General features: G+C 53.9%; 2 protein-coding genes and 1 non-coding gene across 3 annotated transcripts; 1 reads left to right on the top strand and 2 right to left on the bottom strand.

Moving 5' to 3' along the window:
- Positions 1–380: 380 nt before the first annotated feature.
- On the top strand, positions 381–3,573 carry BDZ83DRAFT_750601 (uncharacterized protein; the record flags this gene model as incomplete). The annotated part of the gene is made up of 4 exons (XM_060513937.1): positions 381–719; positions 777–1,225; positions 1,279–2,983; positions 3,034–3,573. 4 exons carry the CDS (start codon positions 381–383, stop codon positions 3,571–3,573), a joined length of 3,033 nt encoding a protein of 1,010 aa, XP_060366728.1.
- A 1,673-nt stretch (positions 3,574–5,246) lies between these two features.
- Positions 5,247–5,318, bottom strand: BDZ83DRAFT_t107. The gene has a single exon. It is a non-coding gene; the product is annotated as a tRNA-Trp (tRNA).
- A 238-nt stretch (positions 5,319–5,556) lies between these two features.
- On the bottom strand, positions 5,557–15,313 carry BDZ83DRAFT_696001 (uncharacterized protein; the record flags this gene model as incomplete). The annotated part of the gene is made up of 10 exons (XM_060511364.1): positions 5,557–7,325; positions 7,384–7,504; positions 7,568–10,546; positions 10,615–10,835; positions 10,893–13,677; positions 13,735–14,061; positions 14,117–14,342; positions 14,459–14,550; positions 14,616–14,736; positions 14,804–15,313. 10 exons carry the CDS (start codon positions 15,311–15,313, stop codon positions 5,771–5,773), a joined length of 8,937 nt encoding a protein of 2,978 aa, XP_060366727.1. The 3' UTR covers positions 5,557–5,770.
- Between the last annotated feature and the right edge of the window lie 248 nt (positions 15,314–15,561).

Here is a 15,561-nt window from a genome sequence, read left to right as displayed (position 1 = left end):
CTTGCGAGCTTCGTTTTTTTACGCATCTGCATTTGCTGCACATCTCTTTGCGAGACTGGTACGTAAACAACCCTCATCCGTGTTATTCTTGCTTGCCCTGCCCGCTCGGTTGCGGTTGTGGTCATTTGCGCTTGATGATGCGTATGACGGCACATAGACTGCACTCCGTTCTTTCTTTTCAAGTCTTCGCTATAGCACACTTTGCTATAACTCCTTCCATTTTGCTCAGTCCTTCATTTGTGCTGACAAAATCTCGTAACAGGCCCTTCCTCTCCATCACCCTGGGCCGACCTTGAATTCGTATTCCAGCGCCCGTCGCTTTTGAGAGCCACACTCCTCTCAAACCTGCATCGATTACCAGAAAGCCCGAGGCCACAGTCATGGCCCATAGACTAGTGGCGAAAGGGGGCCTCGATTTGGAGGCATTGTCGCCTAGGGACGCCAACGCTCAGCGTATGCCCAAGGCCATTGAAATGAAGACGTCGAAGCCCGTCGCCCAGCTCAAAGCTGCGAAGGACAAGGAGCCACCACCGGTACCACCCGCGAGTATCGACGAGCCTCCGGCCAACGACCGTCCCAATGGAGCCGTCTACCAGGTCGGGAGAATGCTCGGCAAGGGTGGCTTTGCCGTGTGCTACCAAGGATACCTCCTGCCGGAGGGCAAGAAGTACGCGCTGAAAATTGTCCGCAGTCAGATGCCATCCAAGATGATGCAAAAGGTCAGCCCATTGCCGCTTTGTTTTCATTTTCAGGCTCGAGTCTAACGCGCTCTGTAGTTCCAAACCGAACTTCAGATCCACTCGAAGATGAACCAGAAGAACATTGTCCAGTTCTTCAGAGCCTTCTCTTTCCACGACTGCATGTACCTTGTTCTCGAGCTCTGCACCAACGGTTCCCTCATGGACATGGTCAAGAAGCGCAAGGGGCTGACGGAGCCCGAGGTTCGATTTTACTCTGTCCAAGTCGCCGGAGCCATCAAGTACATGCATGGAAAGGGCATCATTCACCGAGATCTGAAGATGGGGAACATCTTTCTCGACCACCGAATGAACGCCAAGGTTGGCGACTTTGGACTGGCTGCTTTGCTCGTTACCGGCCGCGATATGCAGACCATAAGAAGGACAACTCTGTGCGGCACGCCCAATTACATTGCGCCCGAAATTCTCCAGAAGGGAAAGAAGGGCCATGACCACCAGGTTGACATCTGGAGTTTGGGTATCATCATGTCAGTGCTCGTCAATTTGAACATGTTTCTAGGACCTTTACTAACCGAGCCAGGTTTGCCATGTTGACATCCAAGCCGCCCTTTCAGTCGACCAGCACAGAGGAAATCTACCGCCGAGCGAGAGAACGAGACTACGAATGGCCGAACCCGGAGACGACGCAAAAGTACATCAGCGAGGAGGCCAAGGACTGTGTAGCCACTATGCTCGAGGACGCGGATATGAGACCCGATCCAGACATCATCGTTCAACATCCCTTTTTCACTTGTGGCTACTTCCCTGTCGAGGCCGATATTACGACCAGACTTCTCACTCTGCCTCCCGATGGCTCGGAATTCTACACCAACCGCATGAGTGCCCAGTTGCAAGCGGTCACCAAGAAAAACATGGAGGACATGTGCAGAGACTGCGGCGTCGGTCCGTGGACTCCAGTGCAGGTCGTTCACACCCAGACATGGAAGGAAATGGCTGCCGAGGAGAAGTCTGGGTTGACTCCCATGATTCCCCTGGGAGAGGATATCGTCTACAGGCCATTCGATGATTGGCTTCGCGAGAAGCGTCACGCTCGCGCTCTTGCTGCCTCGGCGTCTTCGCGTCCTGATGCAGGTTCAGAGTCCCAGTTGACAACTTCGCAAACAGCGCCGACAGGCCTGCTGCGCCAACCTCCTCAAAGTTTCGCGGCTCAACAAAGAGCACAGAACCGACCTCCGGCAATGGCCAGCTCTACCAGTTCTGCCAGACCCCGACCTATTGCGGAAGCCTCCGCCCAGCCTCTTCATCCTGCAGAGGCACCTCGCCCCAGATCCGTCAGACAGCATAGTGCGCCCGAGTCTCGGACGAACCAGCTGGCGGAAGCCCCGTTGAGGAAGTCAAGTGCGCGAAGAACACCACTGCCGACATCACAGTCGGCAGGCGCTCTACCCGTGCAGGCCATGTCATCCCAAACCATGTCGTCCCAGTCTTCAAACCAAGCCACAGTCACAATGACAGGGCTGTTGGAGAATCTCAAGATCTCTTCCGACCAAAATGAAAGAGCATCGCTGTTCAGCCCAGCTGAACCCGCAGAGCCGGTAGCAGGCTCGAAGCCGGATGTCATTCTTGAGCGACTTCGCAGGCTCCAGACAGAGTTGGAGCGCGCTCTCAACGCTCGAACGATGGCCATTATCTCTTCCAAGGACACCACCCCGCCCCATCCCAACGTTGTCGTGAAGTGGGTTGACTACACAAACAAGTTCGGCCTTGGCTATATCTTGAATGATGGCGGTGTCGGGTGCATTTTAAGAGACATCCCTACGACCGAGGCCAGCAAGACCCTGACGCTGCCTTCGGCTTGCATGCTTGTGCGAGATGCTGAGCGACACATTGAGCGACGTCACGACGAATCGTACCCCGAGAGACATCAACCACTGCCGCCCACGCAAGACATTCACTTCTACGAGAATAACGGTGAGTCAGGTCTCACTCGAGTCTCTGTCTCCTCGAAGCAGTTCCGCGTACCGGTCTACGAAGACGGGACTCCCGGAAAGCTGAACCCCGGGAAGGATGTCTACGAACACAGAAAGCGAGAGCGCGTGATTCTCTGGAAAAAGTTTGCCAACTACATGATTGCCTATGGCAGGGATGAGCTAGTCCCTGCTGAGGAAACTGTAATTCGGCCGACGGAGTTCTCTATCAACAACTCTCAGCCATCTGATCTGGTCACATTCTACCAGCGCTTCGGTGATGTTGGCTGCTGGGTCTTTGGTGATGGCCACCTTCAGGTAAGCTTAGTCCGTACAATAGTACCGTGGCGTGGCTAACAGAGTAACAGTTCAACTTCCCCGATCACACCAAGATCGTTCTGAACGCCGCCGGAACCTGGTGTCACTTCTGGCACCTTCCAATGGATGCGGCGCAGAACCTTGCCACTACTGGCAGCCTGGGCGCTGCCGCTCTTGACGAGAGAGCCATGCTGTCCTACCCCCTACAGACGCTGTTGAACTTCCAGACCAAGCCTTCGGCGGCCCGTTCTAGTCGCACGGCCACGACATCACGCCGGCGCCCGGAGATCCCGACCGAATTGCAGGGAATTCCCGTCGCTAACGATTTCCGTCGCAAGATCGAGTTCATCAAGAACGCAATCAAGGAATGGGTCACAAACGGCGGTCTGGGTAACAGCGCTATGGACCGTGACCACAGACTGCGCTGGGGAGGCCACCGCGAGACCGTCATGGGCAACAGCTTTATCAAGGGTGTCTGGGTAACTGTTGGCGCTCGGTGGGGTGATACTAGACTGTCGGCCTACATTGATCCCGCCAACCCAATGGAAATGGGTGAAGAAATTGACGAATCCAAGAGACGACGCCACTGAAGGACTATGTTCGTTGGCGGCGATGTTGTTTTGTGCACTTTAGGAGCGAGAACGGACTTTGCATTGTTACGTATGTTATGGTTTATTATATTTCAGCCAGCCCGGCCAGCTCGGGTGGCGCTCACGAGATCACGCCATGGTCGCCACGAGGGGAGATGGCATTGTCGGGCATACTTGGAGTTTAAAGGTCTTTACAGACATAGCAACGGCGTCTTGGGAGCATAATATAATGTTACGAGTATATACCAGAACTTGTTCTTTTTTTTTTCTTCTTACAGAGAGGAACGTACTTGAGGCGCTGTTTCTGTCGTTTGTCCCGTCTAGGCATTCCCTTCCTAGGTCGTCTTCGGCTACTATTTGTTACCTTGTGCTATTCGCATAATCACTATCATCGCGGCCTTTTCATACCCTAGACCGGTTGATGCATACTAGTCACGTTCTACATTCGTGGGGGAGGGAGTAGAACAACCCACTGAACACGACCGTTTCCTCCAAGACCACCTTGCTTATTCCAGGTTATCAACGCAGGCATTCATACAAAGTTGGGCAGCTGGTCCAAACATCGAGTTCGCGGAATGACCTTCCTTCACCCTGGTACACCCACCACCGCAAGGCACTTACATCATCTTGACTGCTCTGAGCAAAAAGTCAGGGGAATCAATAACAGCAGTTCGTTATCATCGAAGTGCAAAAGCTCAGCCCCCCTCACGGGGGTCTACAAAAATACGAGACCATTGTTACGTATTATTCCTTAGTTGTAACTGTACCAGTGATTATTCACGAGACTCGAACTCGTGACCCATGGGAGCGGTGCTATTCAAACGAGGACATTCACCGCCACGCCATGGGCGCTGGTTGGTGCCTGTGCGTGATAGTTGCTTTGAATAATACTCATCTTGGTCAGTCATCGACATGAGATAGGTATTGTGATGCCTGACACGATTCGCGAACTCAACTCGGAAACCACACTCGTCAAATCTCAAATACAGACCTATCCGACAATACTTCGTTGCAAGTTTCGCGGAGCGGTGCGGCATACATCCATCATTCGAAGACATCTCGCCTTCGATGGTGCCTTCAAAATCACTTCTGATCCATTTTTTTTACACTTGTTTGGCCGCATCTTTGGTGCCATTCTTCTTCCAACTGACTATACTCTGGTCAGATCTTTAACTAATAGGGTAGTTCAGAAATGAAATTGCTCGAAAGGTAAATTCTCTTGGTGCTGGCTGGACGGTGTTTATGGAAAAGGCACCGAAGGTTCATTTAATACTGCACCACAATATGAAGACGAGCTCGAATTCGCTGTGTCACTCCCTTGGCGCTTCAATAAAGATGCCTAAGATGAGAATATGGTACTTCAGGTAAATAAAAGGGCCGATAGTAATATGTTCGTATACATCGACGACACTTTGATGTAAGTCTTATCTGTCGGATCATTTCACATGTCCTGCTGCGACTTACATCGGTTGCCCTTTCCACTTGGGCGCTTGGACAAGCGGAACAAAAACACAACGGAATGGCAAGCCCTGGGCAAGTCTTCCCCGCACGTCTTCCACGTCAAAAAAGCCCGCTCTTTTCTCTCACCCGCAACCACCATCATCACCCAGACCTTCATCGACGACAGCAAAATGATAACCTCCCGTGATAGCATCAGAAAGAGCAAAAAAGAATGAGCCACACCCGATTTGAACGGATAACCTTTCGATCTGGAGTCGAACGCGCTACCGTTGCGCCAGCAGCCCTGCATCACCTGTGTCCTAGGAAGCAAGGATGATTGGTGGTCCTCGTTGAGAGTCTGAATATGAACTCTTCGGGATGTGTGTTTTTTGTGCGCGATTCTGCAAAGTTGCGGAGCCCAATATCCTCTTTTGGGTAAGGTGAGATTGTGGTTGTGGAGTTTGGGTGGGCAGGTGGAATATGCAGGTTTCCATGGGTCTTGTGGTTTTTGGAGTCGGCCTCAGTCTCGACAACACGAGAGTCAATGACAATATGGCAGTCGCCATTGTCAACATTTGGCTGTCTCTGGTGCTTCTTCGCGTCAGAGTTGGGCCAAGGTGCCTCTAGAGTCATGACCAGATTCAAGCGGGCATTGATCTAAGAAAGATGATTTGTGCATTGATTGCTATTAGACAAGCGGACCTGCAAAGCCTGCTTCTTCGTGAGAACCCCCGACTACACAACGATAGCAAGCTCCTCAATCCTGGGCGACCGTCAGCTTTGTGTTCTCCGAGAAGCTGGTCAGGGTCGCCTCATAGGCACTCAAGAATGCCTTCGGATCCTCCTCTCCATACAGATAGCTCTGCAGCTTGACCGTGACAAGCGGCTCCTTGGCCGGATCGTCCGACATCTCCAGGACAACATCGTGCGGCGTGCGCTCGCGCGAAGCCCAAATCTCGGTAAACGAAGCACCGCCGAGCCGTCCAGTCTCCGCCGCACCTTGCCTGTAGTCGAAGACAGCCTGGAACAGCGGCGCGTGCGGCAGCTCCGCCGACGAGGACGCGAGGCCGAGGCGGTCCAGCGTGACACCGTAGGGGACGCGGGCGTGCTGCATCGCCTGCCGCAGGCGCTCCTTGACGGACTCGAGCTCGTCGGCGAAAGTCTGCGCCGGCTCGAAGGGCGCGAGGCGGACGGGGAGCAGGTTGGCGAAGAAACCCATGGTCGAGACGTCCTGGATGCTGGCGCGGTTGGTGTCGGCGATGCCGATGGCCACGTCCTCTGCAGCCGAGAGGCGCGCGAGGAGCAGGTGGTAAGCTGCCAGGTAGAAGTGCATGGGCGTCACGCCCTTGAGCTTCTTGCAGCGCTCGCGGATGCGGAAGGCTAAGATCGCGCTTAGGCGAAGCGTGCCAACGTGTTGCTTCCAGGCAATGCGGTTGCTTGCGTCCCGCTGCTTCTGGGCGTTGGGGAGCGACAAGACTGGGAGGACCTCTGGTAGGGTCTTGTACATGGAGGTCCAGTACGCGATGTCGGCGTCCATATGGCCGCTCTGAACATCGGATCGCTGCCGCGCGGCGAAGTTGGAGTACTGCGGTGGCGCCGAAAGTTGCGCGCCGTCGTATAGTTGGCCAACTTCGTCGAGGAAGTTCTGCGTTGTTGAGCCGTCGCCCACCAGGCGGTGATAGCCGATGACGAACAGATGCTCATCCTGGGCCCAGTGGAAGTCGACAATCTTGAGGCCTTCGCCTGCAGCAAGATCGTACTCCTCATTCTCCAACTGCTTGTAGGCCTCCTCCGCTGCCGCCCTGTCACTGACCTCGACATAGCGCACGCGGGTGACCGGGGTAGGCAGGATGACTTGCTCTCCCTCAGGTGAGAATGCGGTGCGGAAGATCTCATGACGGCGGAGGGACTTGTTCAGGGCCTTCTCAAGTCTATCCAGGTCTACTGAACCCTTCATGAACACACCGATGGTGTTGTGGAAGATAGTCGGCTCATTGGACAGTTGCTGAAGAAGCTTCCACGAGTGTTCTTGGGTGAGAGACAACGGGATCTGGCGCGAAGTGGCCGCCTTGTCATCCAAGACGACGTCGTCACCCCTCAAGTCCGAGATTGATGTGGCATTCGATGTGTCAATGGGCGAGTCGCTATCGCTGCGGCTATCATCTTCGCTACTGACGATGCCGTCGGCAGATTCGATTAGGGGAATGGCGGCTCTTGAGAGTCGTCCTGCCGCCTCCTCAGCAAGTTCAGCGATTGAGGCACCGCTTACGACTCTCAGCAGCGGGATGTCAATCATGAGTGTCTTGGAAAACCTGGAAATCGCACGTCAGCCATATATCCTGAAACGAAGGGAAGTGAACAAGTACTGACCATGATCCGACAGTGATTGCACCGAGCGAGTCCACGCCCTGGTCAATCAATGGTGTCGTAGCGTTGACCTTCTCATCGGCAGGGATGTGCAGGATGCCGCGCATTTTTTGCGACAAGCCATCTGTTAGTCAAGTTAGTACCTTGTTACACGCCGATACCTTGCATTATATGGGAGGACTCTTACCAATGATGATATCGCGAACCTCATCCAGTGTCTTGGCTTTCAGCAGCTGCTCCTTGACAGAGCTCCTAGCCCCAGAGGCGCCATCCGTGTTGGCGCGGCTCTCGGGAACCTTCAAGTTTCCGAATCGCGGGTCGTCATAAAATTTGACGGTGTCTTTGTGCCGTGCACTGAACTCGGGAATACCAGTGATCACCTCGAGGTCGGATATGTCTGTAATGGCCACCGGCTGAGAGCCTGGGGTCCGCCTTCCAGAGACAACCGCCTCGGCAAACAGGGTAAGAAACTCGTCTTCCGAGATTGTGTCTGTGTCGGAAGCAAGCTTGAACTCTTCTTCTCTGCCGGTACGTGACAAGAATCCGACACCAATAACGGCGCCAATCGCGATTGTCGATGCGGGGAGGCCCTGAATATGACGCTTTTGAGCGAGGGCTTGGAGGAACGAGTTCGCGGCTGTGTAGTTGGCCTGGCCTGGGTTGCCTCCCACTGTCGCAACCGATGAGAACATGACGAAGAAGTCAAGGGAATCCTCGGCCTGGTTCGAGAAGCGTTCGTGTAGAATCTGCGCTCCAACGACCTTGGAGTTGACGGGCACATTCATCATGGAAAGGTCCATGCTTGCCAGAAGAGCATCGTGAAGCACCAACGGGCCATAGGCGATTCCGCCGATGGGCGGCAGCGTCTGTCGAATCTCAGCGAGCCCAGCATCGATAGAAGCTTCTTTGGAGACGTCGATGGACAGAACGGTGATGATGCCACCCAAGTTCTCGATCTCTGCCAGCCACTTCGGGTCAGGGGTTTCAGGGTTACGGCTGGAGATCACGATATGGCGGGCACCGTGCGTGATGAGCCAACGAGCTAGAGACCGACCTAGAGATCCGGCGAGACCCAGGAGGAGGTACGTCTTGTCGAGGGAGAACAGCTTGCCCGAGTCAACGGCGCGGACTCGCGCTGTCACACGACTCTCGGTTCTCCAGTCGATGATGGTTGAGGTAGCAAGCGCATCCTTCAAGTCGGCGATACTGCCGATGGATCTCACGATAGACTCTTCATGGAACTCAGAAGAAACGGCGCCTTGTGGCACTTCTGCCGCAGCCGCGACAACTACTTGCTCAACCAACGGTCGCTGCAATGCATCTTGCTCAAGATAAGAAATGGATTCAGCAGAGCTTTGGAAGATGTGACCACGGTTGAACTTAAGGCAAACGGGTGGCAGAAGGATGGCCACACGAGAACCGAAGCTGGTGATGGAGCTCCCTTCGTCTGAGAGATCGTAGTAGGCTGAGAGCTTCACAGGCAGAGCCCTCTTGATGCCTGCATCGGTCTCCAGAGAGTGCAGACGGATCCATGGCAACGAGGAAGAGAATGAGGCTCTGGTTGTCGCGAGACGAACCTGCACGTTTTTGCTCTTTCCTGCTTCGACAATGGCCTCGACGCAGAAGCTTGGCGGCTCCATGACGAGAACCGACGCGCCGGAAGCGATGCCATTGAAGATTCTCTGAGCGACAAGCCTCGCAGCAGTTGAAAGCAGGACAGACGCATTCTCAGCGACGCGTTCAGATGCTGGGAGAACAAAGGCATGACTGGAATGAACATGGACGATGGACGCATTGGTAGCCGAAAGCGCAATGACTGTCTTGTCCGTGCCAACGATGGTACCCTGCACGAGATGCCAGAATCCGAGATCGCCTACGCGAATAGCGTTTCCGAGGGAGAAGTCTACCTTGACTTCCAGGCCCGTCTCCGCGGATGAGACTGCACCGAATGTCTCCGATGACTCCAAATGAAGAGTATCTTCTGACGCCAAGAGGGTCACAGGCGTCGTGTGGGAGTCAACTGAGGCTGTGATGGCACGACGCTTCGAGTTGAGACGGTTGTTCCTCTGGATATCGTGCTTGATGCGAGGGATGTAGGCACGAGACTTGGAAACGTACACCTCGGGTTCCAGTGTCCAGAGAATGTCTTCCTTCGACCCCGTCGGCTCCTCGAGGCGAAGAAGTTGCTCGACTAGGAACTTGATATCCAACTTGTCGGCGTCGTCAACGTCAAGCGACTGGTTATGCGTGGCGGGGTACTCGAGACGGGCGGAACGAAGCATACCGGCCGTCATGGCCTGGTAGGGGTTCTCGATCCATGCGTTTTCAGTGAGCCAGAGTATCGTGCCGGCGAGCTCCAGAAGGGACTTGATTGCGCTGAATCTGACCTCATCGATGCCGGAGAAGGTCTCATGATCGAGCTCCGAAAGGACAAGGAATGTCGACTTGGGTGTAATGCTCGACTCGAGGACGTCTTCAATCCGCTTGAGAGAGACAATTTCCCGGCCGGGCAACGTCTGCCGGACCTCATCCAGGATCCGAGCTGATTTCGCTGAGCCACCGCCAATCACGACTACTTGAGGAAGGATTTTGTCGTCTAGAGGGGCAGAAAGCGGGGCGTCGAGACGCGCGACCTTCGTGTTGACCGCATGTGTGCAGAAGAGAGTGTTGGGGAAGAGATTGCCATGTCGGTCCAGCGTGCGGGTATCGACACCTGAGAATCCAGTCTGCTTAAAAATGGCATCCCACTGGTTGATGTCTGCGAAGGGGTCAAGATCACGGCCTTCGTCGATTCCGGCCCACCAATCCGGGAATAGACCAAAGAGATAGCCAACACGGGTGTGGTCCCGGTGAGTGGCTTCAAGCAGAACAACATGGCCACCGGGCTTCAGAAGAGACCGCACGTTAGTCATCGTCTCTGCCAGCTTCGGTGTGGCATGGAGGACAGAGGAGGCGATGATCATGTCGTACGAGTGCGGCTTGAAACCTTGCTCTTCAGGCTTCTTGGTGATGTCCAGCTTCTGGAAGATCATGCGGTCCTCGTGTGCCGAGAAGTGCTCTTGAGCCTTTTCGAAAAACGCTGGAGAAATGTCGGTGAACGTGTAGCTGTTGAAGCCCAACTGCGGGATGTCCAAGATGTACTTCGTTGCAGAAGCGGTACCACCACCTTCAGGTAAGAACTATTAGCACGGAAATGACCAATTCTTCGCGGTAAGATCTCAAGGGCGAACTTACCAATCTCAAGGATATCCATCGTCTGGTAGCGATGGCAAAGCTGGCTGACGAGTTCCTGACCGTATAGCCAGCCAGGACCACTGGTCAAGTAGCTCGTGTAGAACTCCGTCAGTAATCCGTCGTGGTCCATCCACAAGAACGGGTTGCTCTTCTCACGAATGGTCGAGAGAGTGTTCTCGCTAACTCTCTTCGCCATTTTGACGTGAGGGTGGTAGGAGTTCCTGCAGCATGTGTTAGCAACACCTCATGCCAAAGCTGGGGAATTGTCTGGGACCTACTCTACAACCAACTTCTCGATCTGTTCGCGCGTGTCTGATTCCCAAGATGGATCATACCACTCGTGCCAGGTTCCCTCCTTCACCTTGGCCGAGACGTGCTCGTTCCAGTAGATGTATCTCTGATGAGGCAGCGTAGCGTTGGCGCGGTCTTCTTCAGTGAGCTGGCTGACAAACTCCTTCATGTAGAAATAGCAGATACGCTCAATTATGGGGATCACTTGCTTGTCCTGCTCAGTAGCCCAGAGGTCCGGGTTGTCCAGGAGTGCTTCGGGCTTCAAGGGGCCCCATACTGTCTTGGTGAAGGCTTTATGGTCTTCGGCCTCGGACGGCTTGGAAAGTGGCTGCAAGAGCAGGTTCTCGATGCGGTAGAGAACTTGCTTATCATCGCCCGAGGAGAAAACCGTGGCGTCTCCGGCTAAAACGTCACCCTTGTCGTACGTGTTCGCCGTGTTGAAGTGAACGATGGGAGCCGAGTCAGATTCGGCAACAGAAGCGCAGAGCGCGGGGACGAGACTGATCCGGTCAATGTGAACAGGCACATAGATGGACCTCAGGCGCTTATCTCCTGGGGCTGAATAGGCACCCATGATGGTCTGGAACGCCAAGTCCATAGAAGCTGGATGCAACACGATTGGACGAGATCCATCATCCAGACGCGGAAAGGCCATGTGACCAGTAGCTTTCGCATCGGCGCGTGCGAGGTTGTAGATGCAGCGGTAATCCTTGCTGTAATCGAATCCAAGCTCATCCAGTTCACGGTAGAAGTTCTTGATGTTGACTGTTGTAAGGTGCGGAGGGTCGTCGTTTGCGGGTGGCAGGACATTTGTGGAAGAGTCCCCGAATGTGACAACGAGCTGACCGGTAGCAGATGTTGACGGCTTTGACTCTTTGGCAAGACAGGAGTCAATCGTGAAGCCGAGCTTGATCTGGTCTGGCTGAGAGACAATGGTATTTACAGCAACGAGGAGCTCTGCCGGGCTGTTCTCATCCTCGAAAGTAACAGCTTTATCGATGCTCATATCAAGCACCTCAATGAGCTGAACGGAGCGTCCGCCAGCCATTTGAAGAGCAGCCTCCATTGCCATAACAATGTATCCGGCAGCGGGAAATACAGCCTGGCCTTGGAGCGCATGACCCTGTAGCCATTCGTGATCCCTGGGCCGTATAGTATTGTGCCATTGCGATGTCGAACCGGTGCTTGAGGCCGAGAGGGAGCCCAAGAGGAGATGTGGCCTTTGACCGTGGAGATGAGCCTTGATCGCGCGGGTCTCGTTCCAGTGAGTCCGGCTGTGATCCCAAGGGTACCGGGGCAGGGCCTTGGACAGGCTTCGAAGACTCTTTCCTGGCCCGATCACTTTGGTAATGAAGCTGTCAGGGTCAACGGCATTCAGCCCCAGACGTTCCCAAAGATATCCAACCGCACTGGCAAAAGCTTGAACGTTATTGGAACCACGCTGCATGCAACCCGTGTAAGGCATATCCTCGGGGAGAATAGTCTTGAGAGTTGCTAGACAAGGTGCCTTCAAAGCCGGGTGGCAGCCCACCTCAATGGCGGTATCGAGTGATTTATGCTCGATCGCGGCGGCCTCAACAGCCTGCATGAAGCGAACAGGAGAGACCAAGTTGTCATTCCAGTACTCGGCGGTGACGTCGCTTGCCTTCATGCGTCTGTTCTGGTGCACAGAGGAGTACCATGCCACAGAAGAACCGGCCCCATCAGCGACATCGCAGCCACAGTCCTTCAAAGCCTTGATATAGTGCGGCGAGCAAGGGAGCATGTGGTGTGAATGGTAAGCCTTATCGACCTTGAGCATGCGTACAAACTTGGACTCATCCTCCAAGATAGTCTGCAGTTCTGCAAGGGCATCTGCATCACCGGATATGGTGGTGCTGTCAGGCGAGTTGCTAGCAGCAACGCAGATGCGGCCTTGGAACATCTCCAGCTCGCACAGCTCCTGTGCATCTTCTAGTGAAGTTCCTACCGCAAGCATACCTCCCTCGCCCCCGTTCGGGGAGCTTGCATACTTGGATGTGAGGCCTCGGAGGTAAGCAATTCGGATGGCCTGCGAGGCGCTGATGAAGCCTCCAGCGAAGGCGCACGCTATCTCCCCTGAACTGTGACCGACAATCGTGGTGAACTCAACACCAGCAGCTGCCAGTAGCCGCACCAGAACGATCTGTACAGCGCAGCAGAGCGGTTGAGAAAACCTGGCTTTGGTAACATTGGAAGCCTCATCCTCGAGCAAAAATTGCTCGTTCAAGGTCCAAAAAGGGCGGTATTCGACGGGCAATGTCTGCAGCGAGTGGTCAAGCTCCGCCACAATGTCGCCAACCTGGGGAATCGCTGAGATGAGCGATCTCATCATGCCAGGCCATTGAGCACCCTGGCCAGTGAACACACCCAGAAGACGAGGCTTCTCTTGGTTGCTGGTGAAGGAGCGCAAGCTGGGCTCTGAGCTGGCATTTTCTGAGATGGCGGTTTCCAACGCGAGTGTGATAGCTTCCCTGGAAGATCCAACGATAGTCTGGCGGTAAGGCAGAATAGATCGCTTGCGAAGGAGCGTCCAAAAGAGGTCAAGCATGTCGACATCAGGGCTTGACTTGATGAACTGAGCAGTCTGCTTCATCAGGCTCTTCAGCGAACGCTCTGACTTGGCAGAGAGTACGAGTGGCAAGGCATATGCTGCTGAAATAGGCTGAGATTTTGGCTTCGGAGTCGTATCCGTGCTCGGAGCTGAGGCCTTGTACTCCTCAACAATCGCGTGGGCATTGGTGCCACCGAAGCCTTTCCTTCGTTAGCATTTTCCGGGGCGTCTAGAACTGGTGTGACTGAAGAGCTTACCGAACGAGTTCACACTTGCTCTCCGCGGCTGACCAGGCTTAAGTTCTGGCCACGGCTGAGCCTCTTTCGTGATTGAGAGATTCTTGTAGAAGGGTGCGACCTTGGGGCTGAGGTTTTCGAACAGCAAGTTGGGAGGAATAACGCCGTTCTGTACAGCAAGTGAGGCCTTCAACAAGCCGGCAATACCAGCAGTGCCCTCGGTGTGTCCAATGACGGTCTTGAGACTTCCTACAAGCAAGCGCTCACTGTCTGAACTATCCTGGCTGCCAAAGAAAGCTTTCGAGATTGCTTCAGCTTCCTGAGGATCACCCGCTGGTGTTCCCGTTCCTGCGAATTAGGGGTAAGCAAACGTTTCAATGCTACACTCAATCTTGGTACCTACCATGAGCTTCAAAGAATTGGCAGCGATTTTCAGCTTGCGCAACATCTAGACCAGCCCGAGCATAAGTCTCGCGAATGAGGGTCTCTTGAGCAACGTGACTCGGCATTGTGATGCCGGTTGTGCGTCCGTCTTGGTTGATACCCGTTTCACGGATGACACACTCAATGGAGTCGCCATCAAGCAGTGCTTGACTAAGCGTCTTCAGGACTACAGTGGCAACACCTTCCTGTTGACAGAAATTGCGTACTGGTCAGTGAAAGTTCGACGATCCAGCCAATCTTTTGTTCCGCAATTATTGCCTCATATCTCATGTTTCGACAGGCCATGGGGGACGGGACTTACACCTCTCGCGTAGCCATCCGCTGCAGCATCCCACATTCGGGATCTGCCCGTGGGTGAAAGCATGTTCAGCTTACTCTCTGTGATGTAGTTCACTAAGATAGATGCAGTGTGAGTCTTGCCGGCTCATTATATCTTCAAAAAAAGGTAGTTTACGTACTTGGAGACAAGATCAAATTGGAACCAGCTGCGATAGCTGTCTTGCTCGATCCGCTCCTCAGTTGTTGCACCGCAAGATGCACCGCAACTAGAGAGGAACTGCACGCAGTATCGACCGTCATCTGCAATCCCGATCAGCTTGAGAACATTGACATCATAGCCATAATTTCAACTGAATAGCATGCTTACATTAGGGCCATGCCAATCAAAGAAGTATGATAAACGGTTTGACGCGATACTTGTAGCGGCACCCGTTGCGAAGTACGTTGGGCTGTAGCTGATGTCGTTGACTTTGACGAGCTCAAAGTCGTGGGTCATCAAGCCGACGTAAACTGCGGTATCAGACCCGCGAAGATCGTGTAGTCCGTATCCAGCCGCGGCTACAGCATCGTAGGTGGTTTCCAGGAGCAACCGCTGCTGCGGATCTATGCTCTCCGCCTCGCCGGCTTGGATGTTGAAGAACGACGCATCAAAAGCCCTCGGTGTCTCATCGAGAAAGTATCCGTGACGGGCATTGGTCCTGCCATGGTGAGAGCCATCGGGATGGTAAAATGCGTCAATGTTGAATCTCTCCTTTGGAACTTCAGATTGCAAATCTTTCGGTTCTTTCAAGAGTTCCCATAGCTTTGCTGGGCTATCAACACCGCCTGGAAACCGGCATGCACTTCCAACAACAACAATGGGCTCGTTCGGCGACATGACGCTGATAATGATCGGGAAGAAGCCGAAATGAGGGACTTAGATGAATGTTTCGAAAGTAGTGAGTCAGCGAGTGGGAGGAACACGAGTTAAGTAGAAATCATTCAGCGATTCAAATAACAAGAGATTTCTACCACGAGTTCTTAAGCCCTGCGACTCGGATTCTGATTGACTTCGTCGACCGGTGAATCTGACGGAGCATCTAGTCTTCAACTTCAAGACCTCTATCTGGATGTAGGTGTCACAGT

This window comes from Colletotrichum acutatum (genome assembly GCF_030867785.1).
Source record: "Colletotrichum acutatum strain CBS 112980 chromosome Unknown BDZ83scaffold_30, whole genome shotgun sequence".
In the NCBI taxonomy this organism is placed as follows: Eukaryota; Fungi; Ascomycota; class Sordariomycetes; order Glomerellales; family Glomerellaceae; genus Colletotrichum; species Colletotrichum acutatum.
This window is presented reverse-complemented; position numbering and strand designations above follow the sequence as displayed.